Genomic DNA, 22,384 nt, shown 5'->3' on the forward strand with positions numbered 1-22,384 from the left:
CCCGAGTGGACCGAAGCAGCTTCCGGCCGCCAGATTAGTCGTCAGCGCGCAGGCACCGCCCCTCCGGAGACACGCCCCTGGGCGTAACGTCGGCTCGTAGGAGTGCAGTGGAAGTCCTCAAATCGGTGCTTTGTTGAAGGGACCTTTGGAGTGGAATCTCTGAGCCAGGGAGAGCCAAAATTTCCAATAAAAAGTGAATTTAAGAGACAGAGTTTACGGGGCGCCTGGGTGGCTCAGCCCTTAAGTGTCTGCCTTCGGCTCAGGTCATGATCCCAGCGTCCTGGGATCGAGCCCCGTATCGAGCCCCGCATCGGGCTCCTTGCTCCGCGGGAAGCCTTCTTCTCCCTCTCCCACTCCCCCTGCTCGTGTTCCCTCTCTCTTGTCAAATAAATAAAATCTTAAAAAAAAAAAAAGAGTTTACTTCTTTTATTACATAATTTCTTACAATAAACAGCTGTTGTAAATGCCATATCTGTTGTTGAAAATAACTACAGCCGTTCATTCATTTGCTCAAAAATGTTTACTGAGCAGTGACAGGTGATATTTGTCCTGTTTTTGACTCCTCCGCTTTCTGGGCCATCGCTTATTACCGTGGAACAAAGCATACGCGGCTGTGTTTTTAAAGGCGCAAGCAGTTCACTGAAAATTTGGAGCAGAAATCTTTAACGTACTTCTAACCACCTTTCCTTTTGTGGTCCAATGATCTGCAAGAAACTAGTTATTAAAATTGCTTGAGGTGGGTAGTCAAACACCCTGAATCAAAATCCGTATCTAGCCTCTTACAAATTTTTTTAAAAAGGAAAAAGAAATGTGAGCCTTTCTCTGCCTTAATTTTAAGGTAACATTTATTTTGTTCGTTGACAAAAGCAAGGAATAGGAAAACCTTTTCTCAAAACTACTGATAAAATTTTAGAAGAACGGGTACAATGATTTGGTCCTGTTGGAACCAGTAAACTAAATACGGGAGAAGAGTGAAAAAATTAACGGCATTAAACATTCTTGATGACATGCCCAACTATTTTAGAGAGAGCGGCGAAAGCTTCTGTACAAGTGGGCTTGATGTAACGCTCTGGCAGCAAGAATCCGTATCTGCCTTTATCTCGAAGTTCAATTGTAAACGAATATTTTACGCCCAAGTCATAGATCCAGTCATCTGAACCTCCAGGAGCTAGGTCTACAAGAAGAAAAAAGAAATTACTTTTTGAAATACAGATGTTTCAAGTTAACTAACAAAATGGATTTTTTCCCCCTAAAAATAGCTCTGCTTTTTTCTGATTATTAAGTAATCTAAGTTACTGGTAGAAAATGGAGATTGAAGAAAAACAGGTTAAGGAAGAAAATAAAAATTACCCATATCTCTGCCAAAGAGTAATAATCACCAGTAACATTTTAGTGTTATTTTTTTCCTCAGTGCATGCTTTAACATCCTTAAATTTTTCCTACAGAAATAAGATCATCGTATACATGCAGTTTTGTGATATTTCTAAACATAATCTATCTGACCAGCTTTATGTGTCAATAACTTCAAATCTACATTATCATTTTTCATGATCTCATAGCACTACATTGTAAAGCTGGATATAATTAAGTTCAATATTTACTTGGAGACATTTAGAATTGTTTTTCTAATTTCTAATCAATATAAGCAACTTGACAATGTCCTTTCTTGTTTTTACTAATTGCTTGTTTCTCTAGAATATTCTTCCCTAGAAGTAGATTCACTAGCCTAGGAGTATCTACTTTTTACAATTATGCTACATGTTCCCAAATAACCTTCAAAATAATTGAACCAATTTACATCTCCATACTAGCAGAGTATGAATTTGCCCACTTCCCCCTCCCATACAATGCACAGGAATTATGCATTTCTGGCAGTTTTATGGGTGAAAAATAATATTGAATCATCTTATTTTGTTTATTTGATTACCACTGAGTTGAACATTTTATTTGGTATATTTATTGTCCATCTTTATATTTTTTATCAGTTGTCTTTGCTCATTTTTCTACTCAATTGATTTTATAGATTGTTTATAACAGCAACATTAGTGTAAATTCGAATTTGCCTTGTGTAATATTTGCATTTTTTTCTTATTTGGTTATTTAGCTTTCAACTTGGTTTATGGCAGTGTTTATATTAAAATATTTTATCTATCTAGGATTTATTTTAGAGAAATGTATGTTAGTAAATCAATTAATTTCTTTTTCTGAGTAAGTTGTCAGGTTTTCCAATCCTATTAATTGAATAGCTAACATTCCTAGAAATGCCTCCTTTATGAGAAATAAGATGCCCTTATATATTTAAGTGTCTTTCTGTTCTCACTATTCCGTCCTGTTAATCTGTCTTTTCCCAACTCAGCTCCACAATCTTAATTACTATATGTTTATAATGTACCTTAATACCTGGTTGGAGCAAATTCTCTCTTATTAGTCTCATTTTTCAGAATTTTACAAGCTCTTCTACCAAATCCATTCTTTCAAAAGAAATTCAAAGTCATTTAACTGTTCATTGGGATTGCATTAAATATACAGATTAATTTAGCATGACTGACACATTTTTGTTTTGCTTTCCTACTCAAAAACATGGTAGGTTCCTCCTTTTATTTATCTTCTTTTATGTATACCAGTAAAATTTTCTAGGTTTTTCATATAAATATATTGATTTGTATGTGTACCCACACACATACATTTAACAATGAATCCACATATATGTATCTGTATGTATATGTGTGTGCAATGTGTATATATGTACATATAGAGGGGCAGTAGGATCTTTTTTTCATTTTATTTTCTACCTGATTATTTTTGGTATATAAGAGAGCTTTAGATTTCTGTATATTTAGTTCATATTCAGCCACCTTCAACTTTTGATTGTTACTAATATTTTTGGTTGATTTCTACTGTTTTCCAGGTAGACAATCATATAATATGTGAAGTGATCATTTTTGCCTCTTTCTAATGCCTATACTTAAATGAACTACAAAGGTGTTTACCAAAGCATTGTTTATAATACTAAAAATATTCATCAGCAGTGGATTAATGAGTTATTCAGCAAATACTTCTGACAACCACTATCAATATTTGGCATTTCTTCTTCCAGCCATTTTCTCATGTTTATGAACACATTCTCATAGATGTATACTGACTGACTGAATGAATGTGTAGAGATGGACTAATTTCATCACACCAGAAAGTTGCTTTGTAAGCTCTCTAGCCCTGAGACACCTGTGGTTATGCTTTGGGGAGCAATGGTAGAGAAGAGGAGGAGAATCAAGAAAGCTCTGAATTGTGAAAGGAAGCTGTAGGGTCCCTCTCTGACAGAGCGAGGACCTGGGTCAGCAAAGGCAGCAGTGGGCCAGTGATACCAAGAGACAGAGATACCATGTGGACCAATCTGGCTCCGCTTTGTTCTGAGACATTTTGGGGTTGTTGAGGTGGAAGAGGAAGATTCTGGACTTTCTACTAATAGGGCATCTGGTGCTCAAGCAATTTATTGAAAATAATATGAATGTGATTATTAAGATGAGTGTGTTTTTATATTCCTGTAGATCATACCCGTTAAAGAAAATTTTGGGGCTTTGAATATTGTCTCAGGGCCTTCTCACAGCCCATTTTCTCTTCCTGGTTTTCCTCGTATATCACTGTTTGGCAGACACTTATCAGGTAGGTCTCCCAGAAGTGTCACCTACAGAGAGAGACCCTCCTAGGCCACTCTAGCTAAGTAGCCTCTCTCTCCTGCAGTCATTCTCAAACCCTTAAGCCTCTTTTATTTTCTTCATTTCTCAATGGGATTATATTTGACTATTTCATTGTTTACATCAGAGATTTGCAAACTTTTTCTCCAAAGGACTAGGTAGTAAGTATTTTAGGCTTTGTGGGCCACAAAGTATGTCACAACTACTTGACTCTACTATCGTGAAAGCTATCATAAACAATACATAAATAAATGGGTGTGGCTGTGTTCAAATAAAACTTTATTTTTGAATACTGAAATTTGAATTTCATATAATTTTAACATGTCACAAAATCTTTTTTTTAAACCTTTTAAAAAATGGAAAAACTGGGGTGTCTGGGTGCCTCAGTCAGTTAAGTGCCAGACTTTTGATTGCTGCTTAGTCATGATCTAAAGGTTATGAGATCCAGCCCCTCATCGGGCTCCACGCTAGGCATGGTGACTACTTGGGATTCTCTCTCTCCCTCTGCCCCCCCCCCCCACTTGCTCTCTCTGTCTCTCAAATAAACAAATAAAAAAATCTTTTAAAAATGGAAAAACTATTCTTATCTCACAGGCTATACAAAAACAAGCAGTGGGCTGAATTTGGCCTATGGGTCATAGTTTGCTGACACCTGGTTACATGTTTATTTTCTGTTCCTCTTTTTTCCATCTCCTCCTCCAACTTCAAAAGAAAAAAATCATTGTCTGATCCTAAAAAGAGTCCCTCGATAAATATCTGCCAGCAGAAATTAAATTTGAAAATATTTCTTAAGAGTTTGCCACATACAAGCTGTTATCAGTGTTATACAAACAAAAGACACTTAACTATATAGTGTGCTTTAGTGGGCACAGCCTGTTACTATAAAGCATTAATGTAAAAATGTTCCCTAGATTTGTATAGTGTTCAACCTGCACAACTTTTCATGGGAACCCTGGACATCTTATACATTCTTTTGGCCCTTTATGACCTTTCCTGCTTCACTCAACCAGTGTGATGCCAATTCTATAATCTCTGCTCTATAGCAATGAACATGATTTCTTAAATATCATTTTGGCTTCTTTTGAGGGTATTCATTTATTAATATAACCTTGTTTGGTGCTCTCATAGCTATTATGCTTCCATTTCTAATTGTTGTAATCCAACTATTTTACATGTGACCTTGTTTAAAGATTCCATTTAGAAAAATTAAACCCATACAGAAAAACCAAACACACAGATTTCTTTAGTACCTCACAATTCTCCAGATCTTAAGAAGAAATACTTACATAAAGTTTCTGAACCACTGCCATGAGTGTATCTGATATTTTCATTAATATTCTCAATAGCACGGGCTGCTTCACTGGCCACTAGGGACTGAAATCAATAGAATATGGAATTTCAGTTAATGTGCAGCTTTGAAGCTGGACAGGTAGAAGTTTCTTAATAAAACAATCATATGTTAATTGAATCAAACTGTGTATAGGAAGAAATAGAAAGTAGAATGGTGGTTGCCAGGGCCTTGGGGTGTGAATGCAATGCAGAGATGTTGGTCATGGGATATAAATTTCCAGTTATAAGATGAATAAGTTCTGGGGATCTAACACAGCATAGTGGCTATAATTAAGGACACTATTTTATATACATGAAAGTTGCTGAGAGAGTAGATTTTAAATGTTCTCACCACAAAAGAAATGGTTGCAATTATGTGATGGCTGTGTTAACTAACTTTATTGTGGTAATCATTTCACAATGTGTATCAATTCATCACATTGTACACCTTAAACTTATACAGTGTTATACATCAATTATAGCTCAATAGAGCTAGAAGAAAACTGTGCATATGAAAAATCTACACAGTAAGAATAAATAAACTTTAACAAATATTTTTTTGCTTTACGGAAATCACAATTGGGTGGCTTTAAACACAGACTCTTCCAATACATTGAAAATTTTATTTAACTTGAAGGAAAAATAATTCTCACATGCTTTTTGGTCTTCAGGAATTCACTTATCATGTAAAATGAAGTACAACTGTATTTCAAAAGCAAACAGCCTGGGGTTACCCTATTCCTACACAAAATTATCACCGAACTTTATTTTTTTAGAGAATTAAATTAAATTAAATTATTTATTGGGGGGGAAGGAGCAGAGGGAGAGGGAGAATCTTGGAGCAGACTCAGCGCTGAGCGCAGAGCCTGACAATGGGCTCAATATGACAACCCTGAGATCATGACCTGAGCCCAAATCAAGAGTTGGACACTTAACCGACTGAGCCACCCAGGCACCCCAAAATTATCACCAAACTTTAAATGTGACTTCTCAAAATACTACATATACCTAATGCGTAGATCATTTCCTTCTCACAGACTATTGTCTTCATGTGTAAAATGTCTAATAACTCCTAAAGACTCATCAGGTAAAAAGGATCATGTGCCAGTATGGGATAGGCTAATAAATAAAACCCTTATTCTACTACATTTGGTTCTAGCTTATCCAGATATTTTATGAGGTTGATGCTAGTACTCACTGACACTCTCTTAAATAACTTAGAGGAATATCAGCGCATATTACGTTGCGGCATTCCTTTGTTAAAAAAATTTTTAATGGAACTCCATTGTCTACAGAATGAAATACAAATTCATTCTGACATACAAACAAACTGACCACATCTACTTTCTGATGATGTCACCCGCCACTTTCACACCCCCACACCTGAACATACTTCCTGTGGGGAACACATTTCCTCAGCTTTCAATGTCCTCCCTTCCCTGTCTGTCTCTAGAATTCCTATATTTCAATTTCTGGCTGGAAATGGATCTGTTCTTTGATGTCAATAGCGCTTTATTATTTTTTTTTTTTCTTTACAATATGTCACCACTTAATAGATGATAAATCCCTCAAGAACAAGGACTTTATCCCCTGGCTTTTCTAGCATTTCCTTCTGAATCAGTTAATGTGACCACCCCCTGCTATCCTAGTCAGAATTGAGTTCTACCATCTGTGCCACTTATTTAGTAGTTACTGCACTTAGGATACAGCTGTTTGTAACATTTGCTAATGACTGAGCTCCCTAACCATATCATGTTCTCTTAAAGGGCAGGGTCCCACCTAATGCTTCTTTTAATGTCCACCAAAAACAATATTTTACACAAAATAACTCAACAACTGCTGGTGATAACAGTAATCCAAAAATAAGGGAAATCAGACCAATTTTATTTCCAAATCAGGATAAATAGCCTCTCATTTCTTCAAGGATAACACCAATAAAGGAGCTTTCCTTAAAAGTTTTCTCTTGAGAAGAAGAAAGAATTGCAAGTATCAGATGTGTTTATGTTCTAAATGAGCTATTTTCAGAAAATGCAAATAACCTTATATTTGTCATCAGCAACTGCTAGCCCCTAATGTGGCTATAGTTTATTCTTGTAAGAGAACCAGGACATACACATCAACACCAAAACAACAAAAACAAAATCAAAACAAAACGCAAATCCACAAATAATCTAACTAAAAAATAGGCAGGGAACCTGAATAGACATTTTGCTAAAGAAGGCATACAGGCAGCGAACAGATACATGAAAAGATGCTCAACATCACCAAACATTAGGGAAATGCAAATCAAAACCATAATGAGATATCTCCTTACACCTGTCAGAAAGGCTATTATCAAAAATACAAGAAATAACAAGTGTTGGTATGGATGTGGTCAAAATGAAACTCTTGTGCACTGTCTGGTAGGAATGTAAATTGGTGTGACTGCTATGGAAAACAGTAAGGGGGATTCCTCAAATAAATTAAAAATAAAAATATGTGATCCAGTAATTCCACCACTGGGTGTTTACCCAAAGCAAATGAAAACACTCATTTGAAAAGATATATGACTCCTCTGTTTATTGCAGCATTATTTACAATAGCCAAGTTATGGAAACAACTTAAGTATCTGTTGATAGACGAATGGATAAAGAAGATGTGGGGTGTACATATATGCAATGAAATATTATTCAGCCATATAATAGAATGAGAATAGAAATCTTGTCATTTTCAACAACATGGATGACCCATGGATGGGTCAGAGGGTATTAAGCTAAGTGAAATAAGTTAGAGAAAGACAAATACCATGTGATTTCACTTATATGTGGAATCTAAAAAACAAAGCAGATGAACAAACAAACAAAAATACAGAAACAGAATCATAAATACAGAGAAGAAACTGGTGGCTGCCAGAGGAGGGGGGAGGCATTGGGAGGATGGATGAAATATGTGAAGGGAATTAAGAGGTGCAAACTTCCAGTTATAAAATAAATAAGTCATGGAATAAAAAGTACAGCATAGGGAATATAGTCATAATATTGTAATTATGCTGTATGGTGACAGATGGTAACTACACTTACTGTGATGAGCATAATGTATAGAACCGTGGAATCACTATGTTGTACACCTGAAACTAATGTAACATTGTATGCCAACTATACTTCAATAAGAAAAACAAACAAATAAAAATTAAAATAAAAGGAGAGAGAAAGGAAAAAAAGACAACCAGAACAAAAGGAGTTAGTAAGAAACAAACCACTACATAAAGATCAGACCTTGGCCAAGAGTCAGACAGTCACCATAACCCTTCCATTGTCTGGAAAGCATCTGGGGTAAGAATGTGGCCCATCCTAGCTATAATACATGAGGAACTCTTACATTCTTTGTCATCAACCCAAACGTAGAACAACTGGGACCAAAAAGCAGTGAGGGGTTAGCAGGTTATATGAGTCCTCTTCGAACTTCCTGTATCTTCTACTACATTCCAAAATGTTGACACTGGAGGTGCTTTTAATAGGACCAAACCTCTGGGGGTTAGGGAGGTGAGTGTGTACACAATTCCCGATGTTGGTATTAGATTGATGAGTGTTGTACCAGGACTTGATCTATGTCAGGCTGTTGTAGAAAGCTAGTTACCACAAAGCAGACCCACAATTCCAGAGACTCTTGTCCTTGCTTTTATGGTTTTATATGTAGTTCGGCTCCATGTGGAATGGTTCAAACCTGACCTTCAAGCAATATGTCTGACATTTTCTTAGGGACCCATCTGCTGGACTAAAGTTCACGTCCACAGGGTAGGACCTGTTCTTTACATTCCCTCAGTGAACCCTGACTCAGGATGACTCCCAGCAGAGTGAGACCAAAATATAAACCATCTTTGCCTCTGTCCTCCAAAGGAGAAATTTTTTCCCACAGTTTTTTATTCTTGAGCTAGGTATTATTTTATTTCTGAAATGCCAATGAAAAAATTAAGTAGCACTTACCAGTTCCTCATGGTCTTTGCTTTTGCTTCGATTATAGGAATATGGAAACAGTATCTGCTGGGAGTATGAATGCATACTGATGTAAGCCTTAATGTGGTTGATGTTTTTTCTCAAGAAATTAGCCATTGCCTTCACTTCTGGTTCTGATTCAGGGTAAAGGCCACAGTAGGTTTCTGAGCATGAGAAACTTGATGCACCTTCCCCTGAAGTGAAATTGATAGAGTGGAATTAGAAGAGATGCATATGCTATTGTAATTTGTGATTTCCCTGACAGTGCCTTTTCTGAATATCTGTCGCGCAACATTTTTAGAGAAATGGATTAGACAGAACTCTGTAAAGAACATATTTATATTTCTTTTGAAGTAAATATTTTTTTAAAGATTTATTTATTTATTTATTTATTTATTTGAGAGAGCCAGAATGAGAGACTACGTGAGATGGGGGGAGGGTCAGAGGGAGAAGCAGACCCCCCGCTGAGCAGGGAGCCAGATGTGGGACTCGATTCCGGGACTCCAGGATAATGACCTGAGCCGAAGGCAGTCGCTTAACCAACTGAGCCACCCAGGCTCCCCTGAAGTAAGTATTTTTATGCCCTCATAGCAAACACCCCAACAGTTGCTGTCTGGGGGCAGCCATCTTGTACCCTTTGTGAAAGGAAATCTCAGAGACGTCAGCCAGTCCTGCCTCCAAACTTGTGGCTATATGAGAGAAAAAAAACACATTTTTTTAGAAACCCCATTTTCTTTAATCCTTTGTGAGTTTGGTTTTTCTGGTATTTGTATTTTAAAAGTTACTAATCAATATAGCCCATAAAAGAAAAGTCTCATTTGGGAATTCAGAATATGGAAGTCTGCCTTCAGTGCTACTTCTAACTTGCTAAATAAATAAGTCCTTAAACAAAATAAAATGGTGATATTGGGTGCCAGCATAATATTTATTCATACTTTTGAGAGATTATAGTATACATCACTTCAGATGGTAGTTTTCTTCCTTAATGCGCCGGGGTGGAGCCCCAGGGAGCCATCTCTGACCCCAAACGTTATTCCCTCCTGGAAACAGTTGATTAATCCTGAGCTGGATCCTTAACTTGTGTTCTGTCAATCTGAATCCCTCCACTGATAACTTGAAATTGAGATGAAGATTCTGGTGTCAGTCTAGCTGCTCTCCAGGACAAAGAAGACAATACCAGTAACATCACCTGATGACACGAATTCTAAGATTTACATGCAATATCTCACTTAATCCTCACGCAACCCTATGAAGGAAATACTGCTATTTCAGGAGATGCGAAGTGAACATTCTCAGTAGTAATGGCCCTTTATAGTAAGAGGCTAAGCAGCGTAGGCATATTATTAGTCGTCCAATCACTTGATTCTAATCCTGGCGCTGCCATTTAATAGATATGGCCTTAGATAAAATGTTGTAAACCTATCTATACCTTGATTTTTTTATCTGCTAAATGGGAAAATTATATATTTAATGAGGATTCAATGAGCTAATGCATATGAAGTGCTTCGCATGGTGCCTTGTCTAGACTAAGTGTTCAGTGACTACTGTTTCTCCCCTTTGTAGTCGTCGTCGTCGTCATCATCATCATCATCATCATCATCCAGGTTGGAATAAAAAAGAATCCAGTGTGCTTCATAGTGATGAATGGGGAGAGAAAGGAGTCACGGAGCCCACTGCAGTGCTGAGGCCCAGTTCCAGGCTGTTTCTGAGGCTCAGCTGCATCCTTGTCCTCAGGTCCCATGGGCTACTCCATTAACCTTCCAGGCTTGCCTGCCTTACTTAAGCTTGCTCTGCTTTCTTCCTTTTATTTACAATAGAAACAACCTTAATGTTTGTGAAACATTCTTTTCCCTACAAGAAAATGTTGTGCTAAACATCCAAGGCTTTTCCAAGTACTTCATTTGTATTAATTTTTAACCAATAATGTGATCAGATGACCCATTTTCATAGTTCTGTCCCCTTTGATTTCTCCTGCCCTTTTCCCCCTGATATATAGTTCTAGAGAACAGAGATTATATGTTAGGAGTAGAGACAGGGGAGGACATGAAAGAAATGAAGGAGGAGGTGGTGCCCTAATGTGAATCCTCAGACCAGAGCTCTTCCATAGATACATGAAGCAAGTCACAGGATTGATTTTTCAGTCAATCATTAAAAAAAAAAAAAGAAAGAAAGAAACAGGTGAACCTATATTAATAATACACTTTATTTAACCCAATATGTACAAAGTACTACCCTTTCAAATGTAATCAATATAAAAATTATTCATGACCTGTTTTATGTTACTTTTCTTAGGCCAAGTCTTTGAAATCTGGTGTGTATTTTACCCTCACTGCACATCTCAATTCAGACAAGCCACATTTCAAGGGCTCAGCCACCACTCGTTACTACTGTAATAGACACAGCACAGTCGCAGAATTCTTGTTCTGTGACTGCCATTCTGGAGATTTCAAGTATTTTGGTAGGAAGACTCGTGGAGAGTCAGGAAACTCGAGTCTGAGATCTGCTTTGCCATGAAACAGGCATGTTCATCTGGACAAGCTACTTCATCTCTCTCAGCTGAAGGCACTCTTTTTGTACCAAGAGACACTTGGTCTACCAGGTCCCTTCAAGCTCAAGCATTCTCTGATCTATAGGCCTAGTATAAGAAAATTCATAAAGGCAGAAAGTAGAGTAGAAACTACCAGGGGCTGCAGGAGAGGGGGGAATGAGAAGACGTTGCTTAATCGTCACAGAGTTTCTGTTTGAGATGATGAGAAGTTTTGGAAATGGATATTAGTGATGGTTTCCCAGACTGTGAATGTACTTAATGCCTGAATGTACTGAACTGTACACTTAAAAATGGTTAAAATGACAAATTTTATGTTATATATATTTTAGCACCATAAAAATGATGAAAAGACACTATGGTCTCATAGGAAAAGAAATAAAGGATTTTCTACTGTACACTGGTTATAAACACTTCGTAGTTTAACAGTTTAGAAAATAAGTGGATCTCTCTCGGGAAGTTTGAGACCAGACGTCCTCACAAAATGTTCCCTGTTATAGACTGAATTCTGCGCCCCACCCCGCCAGTTCATATGTTTAAGCCCTAACGCACAATGTACTAGGTTTGGAGATAGGGCCTTTAAGGAGGTCATTAAGGTTTAAGGAAGTCATAAAGGTGGGACCCGATCTAATATGGCTGGTGTCTTTTTTTTTTTTTTTAAAGATTTTATTTATTTATTTGAGACAGAGAGAATGAAAGAGACAGAGAGCACATGAGAGGGGGGAGGGTCAGAGGGAGAAGCAGACTCCCCGCCAAGCAGGGAGCCCGATGCGGGACTCGATCCAGGGACTCCAGGATCATGACCTGAGCCGAAGGCAGTCGCTCAACCAACTGAGCCACCCAGGCGCCCTGGCTGGTGTCCTTTTAAGAAGAGAGAGAGAAACACCAGGGATGTGCACACAGGAAAAAGGCCATGTGAGAACACAGTGAAAAGGTGACCATCTGCAAGCCAAGGAGAGAGGCCTCCGGAAAAACCCACCCAACTGACACCTTCATCTTAGACTTCCAGCCTTCAGCTCTGCAAGAAATAAATTTCCCTTGTTGAAGCCACTCAGCCTGTGATATTTTGTTATGGCCGCCTGAGCGGTCCAAGGCAACCTCACCCCCATTCTCTGTCTCTAACACCCCCCCCCACACACACACGCATATGCACATGCACACAATTTTAATACAGAGGAAGGGGAAAATGAACATGAAATAAACAGCCTTGATATGCCAATTCTTGTTAATAAGTAAGGTGCTCTTTTAGATTCTTAAAAAAGTATCATAAGGGCGCCTGGGTGGCTCAGTTGGTTAAGCGACTGCCTTCGGCTCAGGTCATGATCCTGGAGTCCCGGGATCGAGTCCCGCATCGGGCTCCCTGCTCGGCAGGGAGTCTGCTTCTCCCTCTGATCCTCCCCCTCTCATGCTCTCTGTCTCCCATTCTCTCTCTCAGATAAATAAATAAAATCTTTAAAAAAAAAAAAAAAGTATCATAAAGGCATGTTCTAGGTGCAGGAACCAGGAGGAGATAAGATTTAATTCTTTCTCACTGGCTTGCTTACATAGTACAAAAGAGATACTGGGGCACTGGACAAAAAAAAGAATTCTTGCAATTACTTTTTATTTTATTTGGCACTCTCTTTTGTCTATATGCTTGCTGCTTCTGTTTCTGTTTTTAACTCTTGTGACAGGTAATAATATAGTGCCATGCCTCAGAGGGCCTACCATATGTCTTGAGGGCAAAAACAGAATATATTTGCCATCTTGATTATTCAAATTGGGTGGTACTGACTTCACCATAAAAAAATATTAAGTAAAACAGAGCACCGAAAGAGCATGAGGATAAAATAAGAAATTCCAGATGGGAACTTATAATAGAGGGGTGATTTTCCAAGAAGAATTGCAATAACTTTGGAGTCAGTCAGCCTGGCTTTGTATCCCAGCTCTGCCACTTCCTAGGTCTGTGCTCTTAAGCATGGGATTGACCTTCTACGTCTGGAATTCTCCATCCAGGATACATAGATAATGAAACCTAGGGGGAGACATATATAAACAGCTCAGCACTTAGTAACCATCAGCTCTATTCAGACCTATTTCATATTTATTGCTTCTCCTCTGACTCCCTGCCCAGTTATCACTGCTGTGGCAGTCTTTGGGCTGCAGTGGACACTTTTATTGGACAATCTTAAGAATGGCTCTCACGGAGAAACCACTAAGTAATTCCCTTAGTCACAAAAGGAGTGAGCCCGAGGCAGGATTAACTGCCCTTTCCTCTGCTTGCTTATTACATCTGCAGCTCTCTTAGAACAACTCATTCATTCCTTTATGCATTTAATTAACTTCTGGGAACTCTGCATGTGCCAGGCATTGCCCTAGATAATGGGTAATGGTCCCTTCCCTCACGGAGTTTCTAACCTAGAGAAGGAAGGAATTAAGGAAATAAGGTAAGTACTCTGTTGTGAGGTTTTCATGTGGATTCTGAGATAATGATGAAATGTTCAAAATCACAAAACTTCCCTTCTTGTTTTTAAAAGGGAATAGGTACAATCACGTACATAGCATTGTGTAAGGCAAAGGAGTGGTTAGAAGTGGGGTTTTGGGGCTTCAATCGCTTTCAATATCTTGTAGTCCCCACAAAGCCATGTGTACCCACTTCCAAAAATGAAGATGATTCGGGGCGCCTGGGTGGCTCAGTTGGTTAAGCGGCTGCCTTCGGCTCGGGTCGTGATCCTGGAGTCCCGGGGTCGAGTCCCGCATCGGGCTCCCTGCTCGGCGGGGAGCCTGCTTCTCCCTCTGGCCCTCCCCCCTTTCATGTACTCTCTCTCATTCTCGCTCTCTCAAATAAATAAATAAATAAATCTTTAAAAAAAAATGAAGATGATTCAAGATCATTATTAGGTTTAGTTTTGTTTTGTAGCTCGTTCTTAAATGTAGCAACTATGAAATACGGTGGGGGAAAGGCAAACCACCACCTACCTCCCTGAAAGTAGACAATATTCTTGAATGCCTAAATCAATGTCCGCTGAGTACTTTAACTCATTCAAAACAATTAGTGATAAGCTCCCACTATGCTAGACATAAGTTTATGACATTCATAAAAGAAAAAATCATGTTAAGTAAATAGTGAAACCCAAAGAAAATGTTTTTGAATGCTGTTCGAAGTGAATATTTTCTTATGCAATTAAGGAGAGGTACCCACCCCCAATCCTACTTTGAAACCCTAATGATGAATGTTATTTGTTCATTGAAGTAGGACTTTTAACAGTCACTTCCTTACTATTCTAGAAAAGTAGAATTTTAGAATTCTGAAACTAGAAGGACCTTAAGGAACTGGTCCAATTTCCTTTTTTTTTTTTTTAAAGATGAAATGGCGGGGCAGAGAGATTAAGGTGAGCCGTGCACATTCACAGCATCACATTTAACTAAAACATTTATTAAATTATATCCTGATTCAGATAGGCCTCCTCTCTAATTACTTTGAATTATGAGCCTTTTTTAATGAATATCCCTTTTTAAATGAATAAACATTGCTAGAAATGAAGCAAATAACCTACCACACCAGTGTTTGGAAGCAAAGTTCCTGTTCAGGTCTGTTCCGATGCAACGATTATTTTCATGAAAGGACCGGTTCTTTCTCCACATTCGATTCTAAATAAACAAAATACTGATAACTAGGATGGCCATGTTCCTAGTTCAAGCAGAGACACGACTTCTAAAGCCTAAGTGGTCAGGGTTGTGTGTCTCTCCCGAAAACCCATCACTCCACCTGTCATGATTTTTTTTCTTTTAAAGATTTTATTTATGTGACAGAGAGAGACAGTGAGAGAGGGAACACAAGCAGGCGGAGTGGGAGAGGGAGAAGCAGGCTTCCTGCTGAGCAGGGAGCCCGATACTGGGTTGGATCCCAGGGTCCTGTGGGATCATGACCTGAGCCGAAGGCAGACACTTAATGACTGAGCCACCCAGGCGCCCCCACCTGTCACGATCTTCACAGCATTCCTTTCTCACAGCCCTTGTCTCCATCCAGGTCTCAATTACATTCCCTCAAAACTATTTCAGTCTGAACCAAATCAAATGGTAATATTTGATCAGTTTTGACCTATATCACAAATTTCATTTGGTTTGGTAGGCTGCTTATTGGTTTTCTTTAATCTTATTTGGTCTAATTTTAATTCCTTCTGAGAAAAGTAAAATAACTTTGTGTTTCAACTAAAATTAAAACTATGAGTCATGAGTTTCAGTGCTCCCTTTAGACTGAATTCAACTCTCTCATTTAAGAGCTTCAAGAGGTGGAGCTGTGAAGACACCTGTAGCCTGATGGTTCCTTTGATCATACCAATTCAATCCTCATTTGTAAACATAAAGCAAAATTCCCCCATTGGATTCTTGGGGCAAACTGAGAAATTTGACCATGTAAACAGTTGCACAGACATCATTTAAATCCTGGGGTTGGGATGATGTGGTAACTTTCTCCCTGCTCTCACCAACTCTCTGGAAAGCTTCCCAGTCTGCTTCCAACCCCTGGCCTGTGGTTTGGTAGCAAGAATTGCCCTGGAGAAATTAGGTTCTCAAACTGCAGGGACTAATTGGCAGTGTTAAGATACAAAGGACAGTGGGGGAGTAGCAAATATCTAAAGGGTGGCTGAATTCTACCATGATTCAGTGAAAGAATAAATTTATTGTAATACCAACAACCTGTGAATGTGATTGTTTATTTATTTATTTATTTATCTATCTATTTATTTATTTATTTATTTGAGAGGGAGGGGAGAGAGAGAGAATCTCAAGCAGATTGCCCACTGAGCATGGAGCTGGATATGGCGCTTGATTTCAGGACCCTGAGATCATGACCTGAGCCGAGATCATGACTTGAGCCGAAATCAAGAGTCCAAGGCTTAACCAACTGAACCAACCAGGTGCCCCAGTATGATCATTTACTGAACCCAGATTTATGTTAGGAACTATGCTAGGGATTTCTCATTTATTTAGCTCAGGATTTGCCCACTCCTCCCTACAAATTTATATTCACAGTATTCCTTTCACTTGGGATGACTTTTTCAGCCAATCTTCTTCACCATTCCCATTTCTTTTGCAAAAATTACCTCCTCCATAAAACAACTTTGTTTAATCCTGTATGTTTCCAATCACTCTGATTATTCTCCTCGGTGTTTACACGTGCTGCTCAAGGAGGCTTTTCTGAACTTATATATGCTCAATTATGTTTTATGTGCTCCTCATTACATTAGGAAGGACATCACTTACATTGCTTGAGTAATTTTCCTGAATCATGATGTTGATGGGTTAGAAATAACCATTGATAATGGTTTCCAGTATAGATTAGATTGACCAGGAAACTTACTCATATTTAGACGCTCATCACTAAATTAAAGGGTCCTAAGGCTTAAATTCACATATCAGTTAGAATGCAATTCTACCAGAATGCAAGTGCAGTTAGGATGCTTTTCTAAATCTTGCAATTTATGATTTTAAATCAAAATGCTATGCAAAGGATTCCTAGTAAGGATGGATGGATCCAGGCATTGTGTATTGATGGCAGCTAAAATCACAAAAGGAGATACAATCAGACATTATGCAGAATACGGAATCACAATGAAGTAGTCCTGCCAAAAACAGTCAAACCTGAATCTGGTTTATCCTCTACAATCCAAATTTCAAGTTTTAGAAAGCAGAGGACAGAGGAATGTAAAATTTAAACATGGCAATGCAATTAGCAAATCCAGACAATGGGAAACCTTTTCTTCAATGAATAAATTGCAAAGAAAAAACTGAGAGAGAGAGAATGAGAAGGATGGCAGGAGAATCTATGGATTAAAATAGAATTAAAAGATATCTAAACCAATCACAATATATTGGCTTTAACTGGATCCTGAATCAAAGAAAAAAATTTTTTTTAAGTTATGAAGCAATTACAAATGTAAATATCGAATGGACATTTTATGATATTAAGTATCGTTAATTCTTAGATACAGTTGTACCATGTTGTTTTTTTTTTTTTTAAGATTTCTTTCAGAGATGCATCCTGAAATACTTATTGATGAAATGATATGGTGTCTGAGATTTGCTTCAAAATAATATAATAAGATAGAATTGGTTTGGAGATATATGTGAGAAAACATTGGCCATGAGTTGATTATTTTATTTTTTTAAAGATTTATTTATTTATTTATTTATTTATTTATTTATTTATTTATTTTAGAGAGAGAGAGCGCGCAACACAGGAGGAGGAGCAGAGGGAGAGTCTTAAGCAGACTCCATGCTGAGTGCAGAACCTGATACTTGGCTCGATCTCATGACCCTGAGATCAGAACCTGAGCCAAAACCAAGAGCTGACCCCTTAACCAACTACACCACCCAGGTGCCCCTGGCCATGAACTAATTACTGATGAAGTTGTGTGATGGGCACAAAGGAGTTTACTGTGCAAGGATTTCCATTCATATGTTTGAGCCTTTCCATAATAAGAATTTAATTATATGTATACATAATATAATAAAATAAAATTAAAAAATAATTATATGTATATTTAAACAAAACCATTGTGCCAAGATCCACCATTCTTTGAATAATTCAGCCTGTGCATCCTGTACCCCCAAATAGGGTATGCTTTGTTTTCTTCGCCTTCACCTACCTTTTTCCATGTGAAGTCATAACCATCCACATTAACTACTGGCATCACATAGAAATCCACATGCCTCAGAAGATTGGTGTATGGTGTTTCTTTCCCATATGATTGAGTTACCTACAAATTAAACCAAGTATGTTTAATAATATCTTTTAAGTCCTTCTAAACTTAGTCTGTTTCTTTTATGTGTTTTATTTTTTTAAGAAGTCATTTGGAATGTTTAGATTAGTGTATTTAACTTTCAGGAAGAGTATTAATTCCTTGAAAAGTCTGAATTGAGGGCACTATCCTGTCAAATGGTGGCCAATGCCTTGGACATGAGACAAATGGTCTTCTTATTTAATGAAGGCAGAAAATAGAACCATATATTTTCTAAAATTTTCTTCAAGAAACAAAAAAAATTCTTTACTAAAGCAATACAGCTCACGTCAGAGATTTAAAGAAACAAAACCTAGATACAATTCCACTCCTTTTTCAATAACACATATCGATCAGAGTTTAAACTAACCTTGTCTTATGCCCAGATATGACTAGGTAGTTTCTACATTGTCCTTATTACCCAGGGAACTAAATTTTTAATTTTAATTCTTTCAACAAATCTATGAAACATACATTCCAACCTTCACTCATCCCTTCTGTTTGGAGTCCTGCTTTTTGGATAAGAAATTCCAGAGCTAATGTGGATCATCTGTCAGAGCCCAACAAGAATTTTTTGTGGAGCCCAATGTGGGGCTTGAACTCACAACCTTGAGATCAAGACCTGAGCTGATATCAAGAGTCAGACACTTAACTGACTGAGTCACCCAGGTGCCCCTCTTTTCTTTAACAGCTTTATTAAGATACAATTAACATAAAAAGAAATTCACCATTTTGAAATGTATAACTCAGTGATTTTTTTTTAAAGTATATTCACAGAGTTGTGCAACCATCACCACTATCTGACTTCAAAACATCTTCATCAGCCCTCCCCCCACCAAAAAATCCTTACCCATTAGGAGTTATTCCCCTTCTACCTATCTCTACACTCACCTATCTCTACACTCACCCTGACACTTACCAACTTTCTGTCTCTGTGGATTTACCCATTCTAGATATTTTATTTAAATGGAATCATAATATATGTGGCCTTTTATATCTGGCTTCTATCACTTAGCATAATGTTTGCAAGATTCATCCATTTTGTAGCATGAGTCAGTACTTCATTCCTTTTCATTGCTGAATGATATTCAATTATAAGGATATACCACATTATTCTGTCTACTCATAAATTGATGGGCATATTTTTTGACTATTATGAATAACGATGCCATGAACATTTGTAAACAAATGTGTCTACTTTTCTTGGGTGTATACCTAGTAGTGGAATTGCTGAATCATATGGTAATTCTATACTTAACCTTTCAAGGAATTGCCAAACTGTAAAATCGTGGCTGAATTATTTTACAATCCCAACAGCAATGGATGAGGGTTCCAATTTTTTCACATCTTTACCAACACTTGTTATTACCTTTTTAAATTTTAGCCACCCTAGTGGATCTGAAGTGGTATCTCATTGTGGTTTTGATTTGCAAATATTTCCCTAATGACTGATGATACTGAACATCTTTTGATGTGCTTATTGGTCATTTGTATATCTTCTCTGGAGACTTGTCTTTTCAGATATTTTGCCCAATTCAAAATTGGATTGTCATTTTATTGTTTATTTGTAGAAGTTCTTTATATATTTTGAATGAAAATCCCTTATCATATAAATTTCCCCCCACTCTGTGGGTTGTCTTTTCACTTTCCTGATGACATCCTTTGAAAAGCACTGAGACTGTTAATTTTGGTAAAGCTCTATTTATCTCTTTTTTCGTTTGTTGCTTGTGCTTTTGGTGTCATATCTAACAAATAATTACCTAAAGTCACAAAGATTTACTACTTCTAAATTTTCTTCTGAGAACTTTATAGTTTTAGCTTTTAAATTTAGGACTCTGACCCATTTTGAGTTAATATTTATACATGGTATGAGGTAGGGGTCCAAGTTCATTCTTTTGCATGTGGATATCTAGTTATTTCAGCAAAAGATGTCTTTCTTAATCCTTCACAAGGACACCATCTGGACTAGTGGTGGGCTTGTTTGGGTGCATTTAAAGAAGATGAGGGCCCAGAATAAGTGGGAATTGGTGATCTGAAGAGAAATAACAGGATGAAACCAGGACCTCAGTGGTGAGGCTTAGAAAAAAGAAAGACAGGGGAAATTGCATATTAAGGGGACTTCTCAATGCCTATCTATAAGAGGAGACATGGACCCAAATGGGAGGGTGACCTGAATGGATCAGCTAGGTAATTTTATAGCATCCTCAGGACTTCGGGTATTTTCCTGATGGGCTAAGGGTAAGATTGGGTACTTGGTAACTGGGCAAACCTGTATTCTTTTCCAGGCATTGTGCTGATTAAGGGCAGAGATACATAGATACAGAGAAATGTAAGAAATGTTCTCAATTAACTTTGTGAATAATGTTATTACTCATTAAAACATTTTCAGATTTGATATTTATCCAGTAATTTGTATTTCAAAAGCATACAATCTAGATATATAATCATATCATTGAAGAAATACAACTTCTAAAATTCTATAAGCCTTATAATTCTGACTTGGTATATCACCTGTGTTTTAAAGACATGATTTTTTTAAATAACATTTTCAACCAAACTTGAACATGCTTATGAATCTAACAATTCTTTACCCATTAATTTGTGATTTGTGTATCATGGGGCTCTCCAAGCATGTGTTATCCACTGAGTTTTCATGGTAGTTTGTAAATATGTTTACAGTCATGGTTTTATATCACTCTTAATCAGGTAGGTAGCTGAAGAAATTATGCCTGACACACAAATGACAACAAATAAATATTTGTTGAAGGAATGATTTACCAACAAGTAACATCGTTGAAATCACTGTCCTAGTAATAAAAACAAGAGAAGAAAGATGAGAATAGAGGGAGGACTGCACAGGAGTGAGAGATTAGGGGGTGGGAAATAATGGTTTGTCTGATTCCTAGCAGCTCGGCCTGTGGCAGATGATTACTCACCAATCTTTTCCTGGGGTACACCAAAGCTTTGTCTTTGGCCCTAAACAATAACAACAATACCTACCAACAAATTAACCAGTAGCCATTTGACAGAATAAATTAGTACAAAAAGGCATATAAGATGCTATGAACAGAAGATTTTAAAATAAACCATTACTCCCGCTACCACTAGAAATACAGCAAAGAGCTGTAAGTCCCAGTTGTTCTACAATGGCAATAAAGCATTTGGCACAATGGTAGGTACTCTCTGGACCCCAGAGTTGTATTTGAGCCTAATTTGAGCATTAATTTAAATTTTAAATATAACGAGAGGATGTTGAATGCTGGTTCTATGAACCAAATAATATACTGAGTTATGGGTAACAACAACAAAAACTGACTTTAGAGATGGTCTTTGTCCCTAACAAACTGATAAAAGTGTCAAGTTGGAAAGGAAAGAACAACAATTCAATGTTACAAGTATGATAATAAAATCAGGAGATACAAGGTAGCTTAGAAGGAGGACAGTTAATTCTGTGGGGTGTTTGGGGTTAGAACTCCTGAAGAGCACATCACGGGGACAAGACATTCAGGATATGGGTGAATGGTTGATGAGCAGGTGTGAGGAAGGACAGAAGTAGAAAGAGGAAATTAAGTGGTCAGATTGTTAAGTGGTTCCTCCTATGGTTCCTGGTTACTCTCCTTGGCCATATTCTGGATCTAAAGGTCAGGGAGAGAATTATTTTTGAGATCCAGAGGACAGCCACGGGGGAAATACACTAAAATAGAGTTGAGGTTAGGTTTGGTGATGTAGAGTTCAAGTTGCTGAGATGATTCTGTAGATGGACCTCACATATGGGAATTGAATTCACTCAGAATAAGGGCAAGAAGAATTGGAGAGGAATAAAGAACCGTGAGCCAGGTTCCAGGGAATTATCTGGAGATCATTAGATGACAGTAAAAAGAAAAGACAAGGGTGGTTCAACCAGATCAGATCAGGAATTTGGAGAAACGGGCAAACAGCAGTACAGGTTTCCCGCGCTATCCGAAAGCAGAGCGTGCCTATGAAAGATTTCCATAAGCCAAAATGGCATAAAGTGAAAAGTATCCCCACTTCCCAAACACTTTTACATTAGTACCTGTTTGGGCTAACTGAAAGAAATCTGAAGGA

General features: G+C 37.7%; 1 protein-coding gene across 1 annotated transcript in view; it reads right to left on the reverse strand.

The window, feature by feature from the left end:
• Positions 1–989: 989 nt before the first annotated feature.
• The window catches only part of CPB2 (carboxypeptidase B2), a 49,691-nt gene continuing 28,296 nt past the window's right edge, over positions 990–22,384 (reverse strand). The window contains exons 7-11 of the mRNA XM_045867531.3: positions 18,167–18,277; positions 15,074–15,167; positions 8,984–9,186; positions 4,979–5,066; positions 990–1,174 (exon numbers count right to left, since the gene is read on the reverse strand). Of these exons, the coding sequence (XP_045723487.1) occupies positions 990–1,174; positions 4,979–5,066; positions 8,984–9,186; positions 15,074–15,167; positions 18,167–18,277 (681 nt within the window). The remainder of the gene's footprint in view (positions 1,175–4,978; positions 5,067–8,983; positions 9,187–15,073; positions 15,168–18,166; positions 18,278–22,384) is intronic.

Source organism: Mirounga angustirostris, unplaced genomic scaffold (genome assembly GCF_029215605.1).
Source record: "Mirounga angustirostris isolate CCGP_5_RB_7025 unplaced genomic scaffold, mMirAng1.0.hap1 SCAF_3, whole genome shotgun sequence".
NCBI classification, from domain to species: Eukaryota; Metazoa; Chordata; class Mammalia; order Carnivora; family Phocidae; genus Mirounga; species Mirounga angustirostris.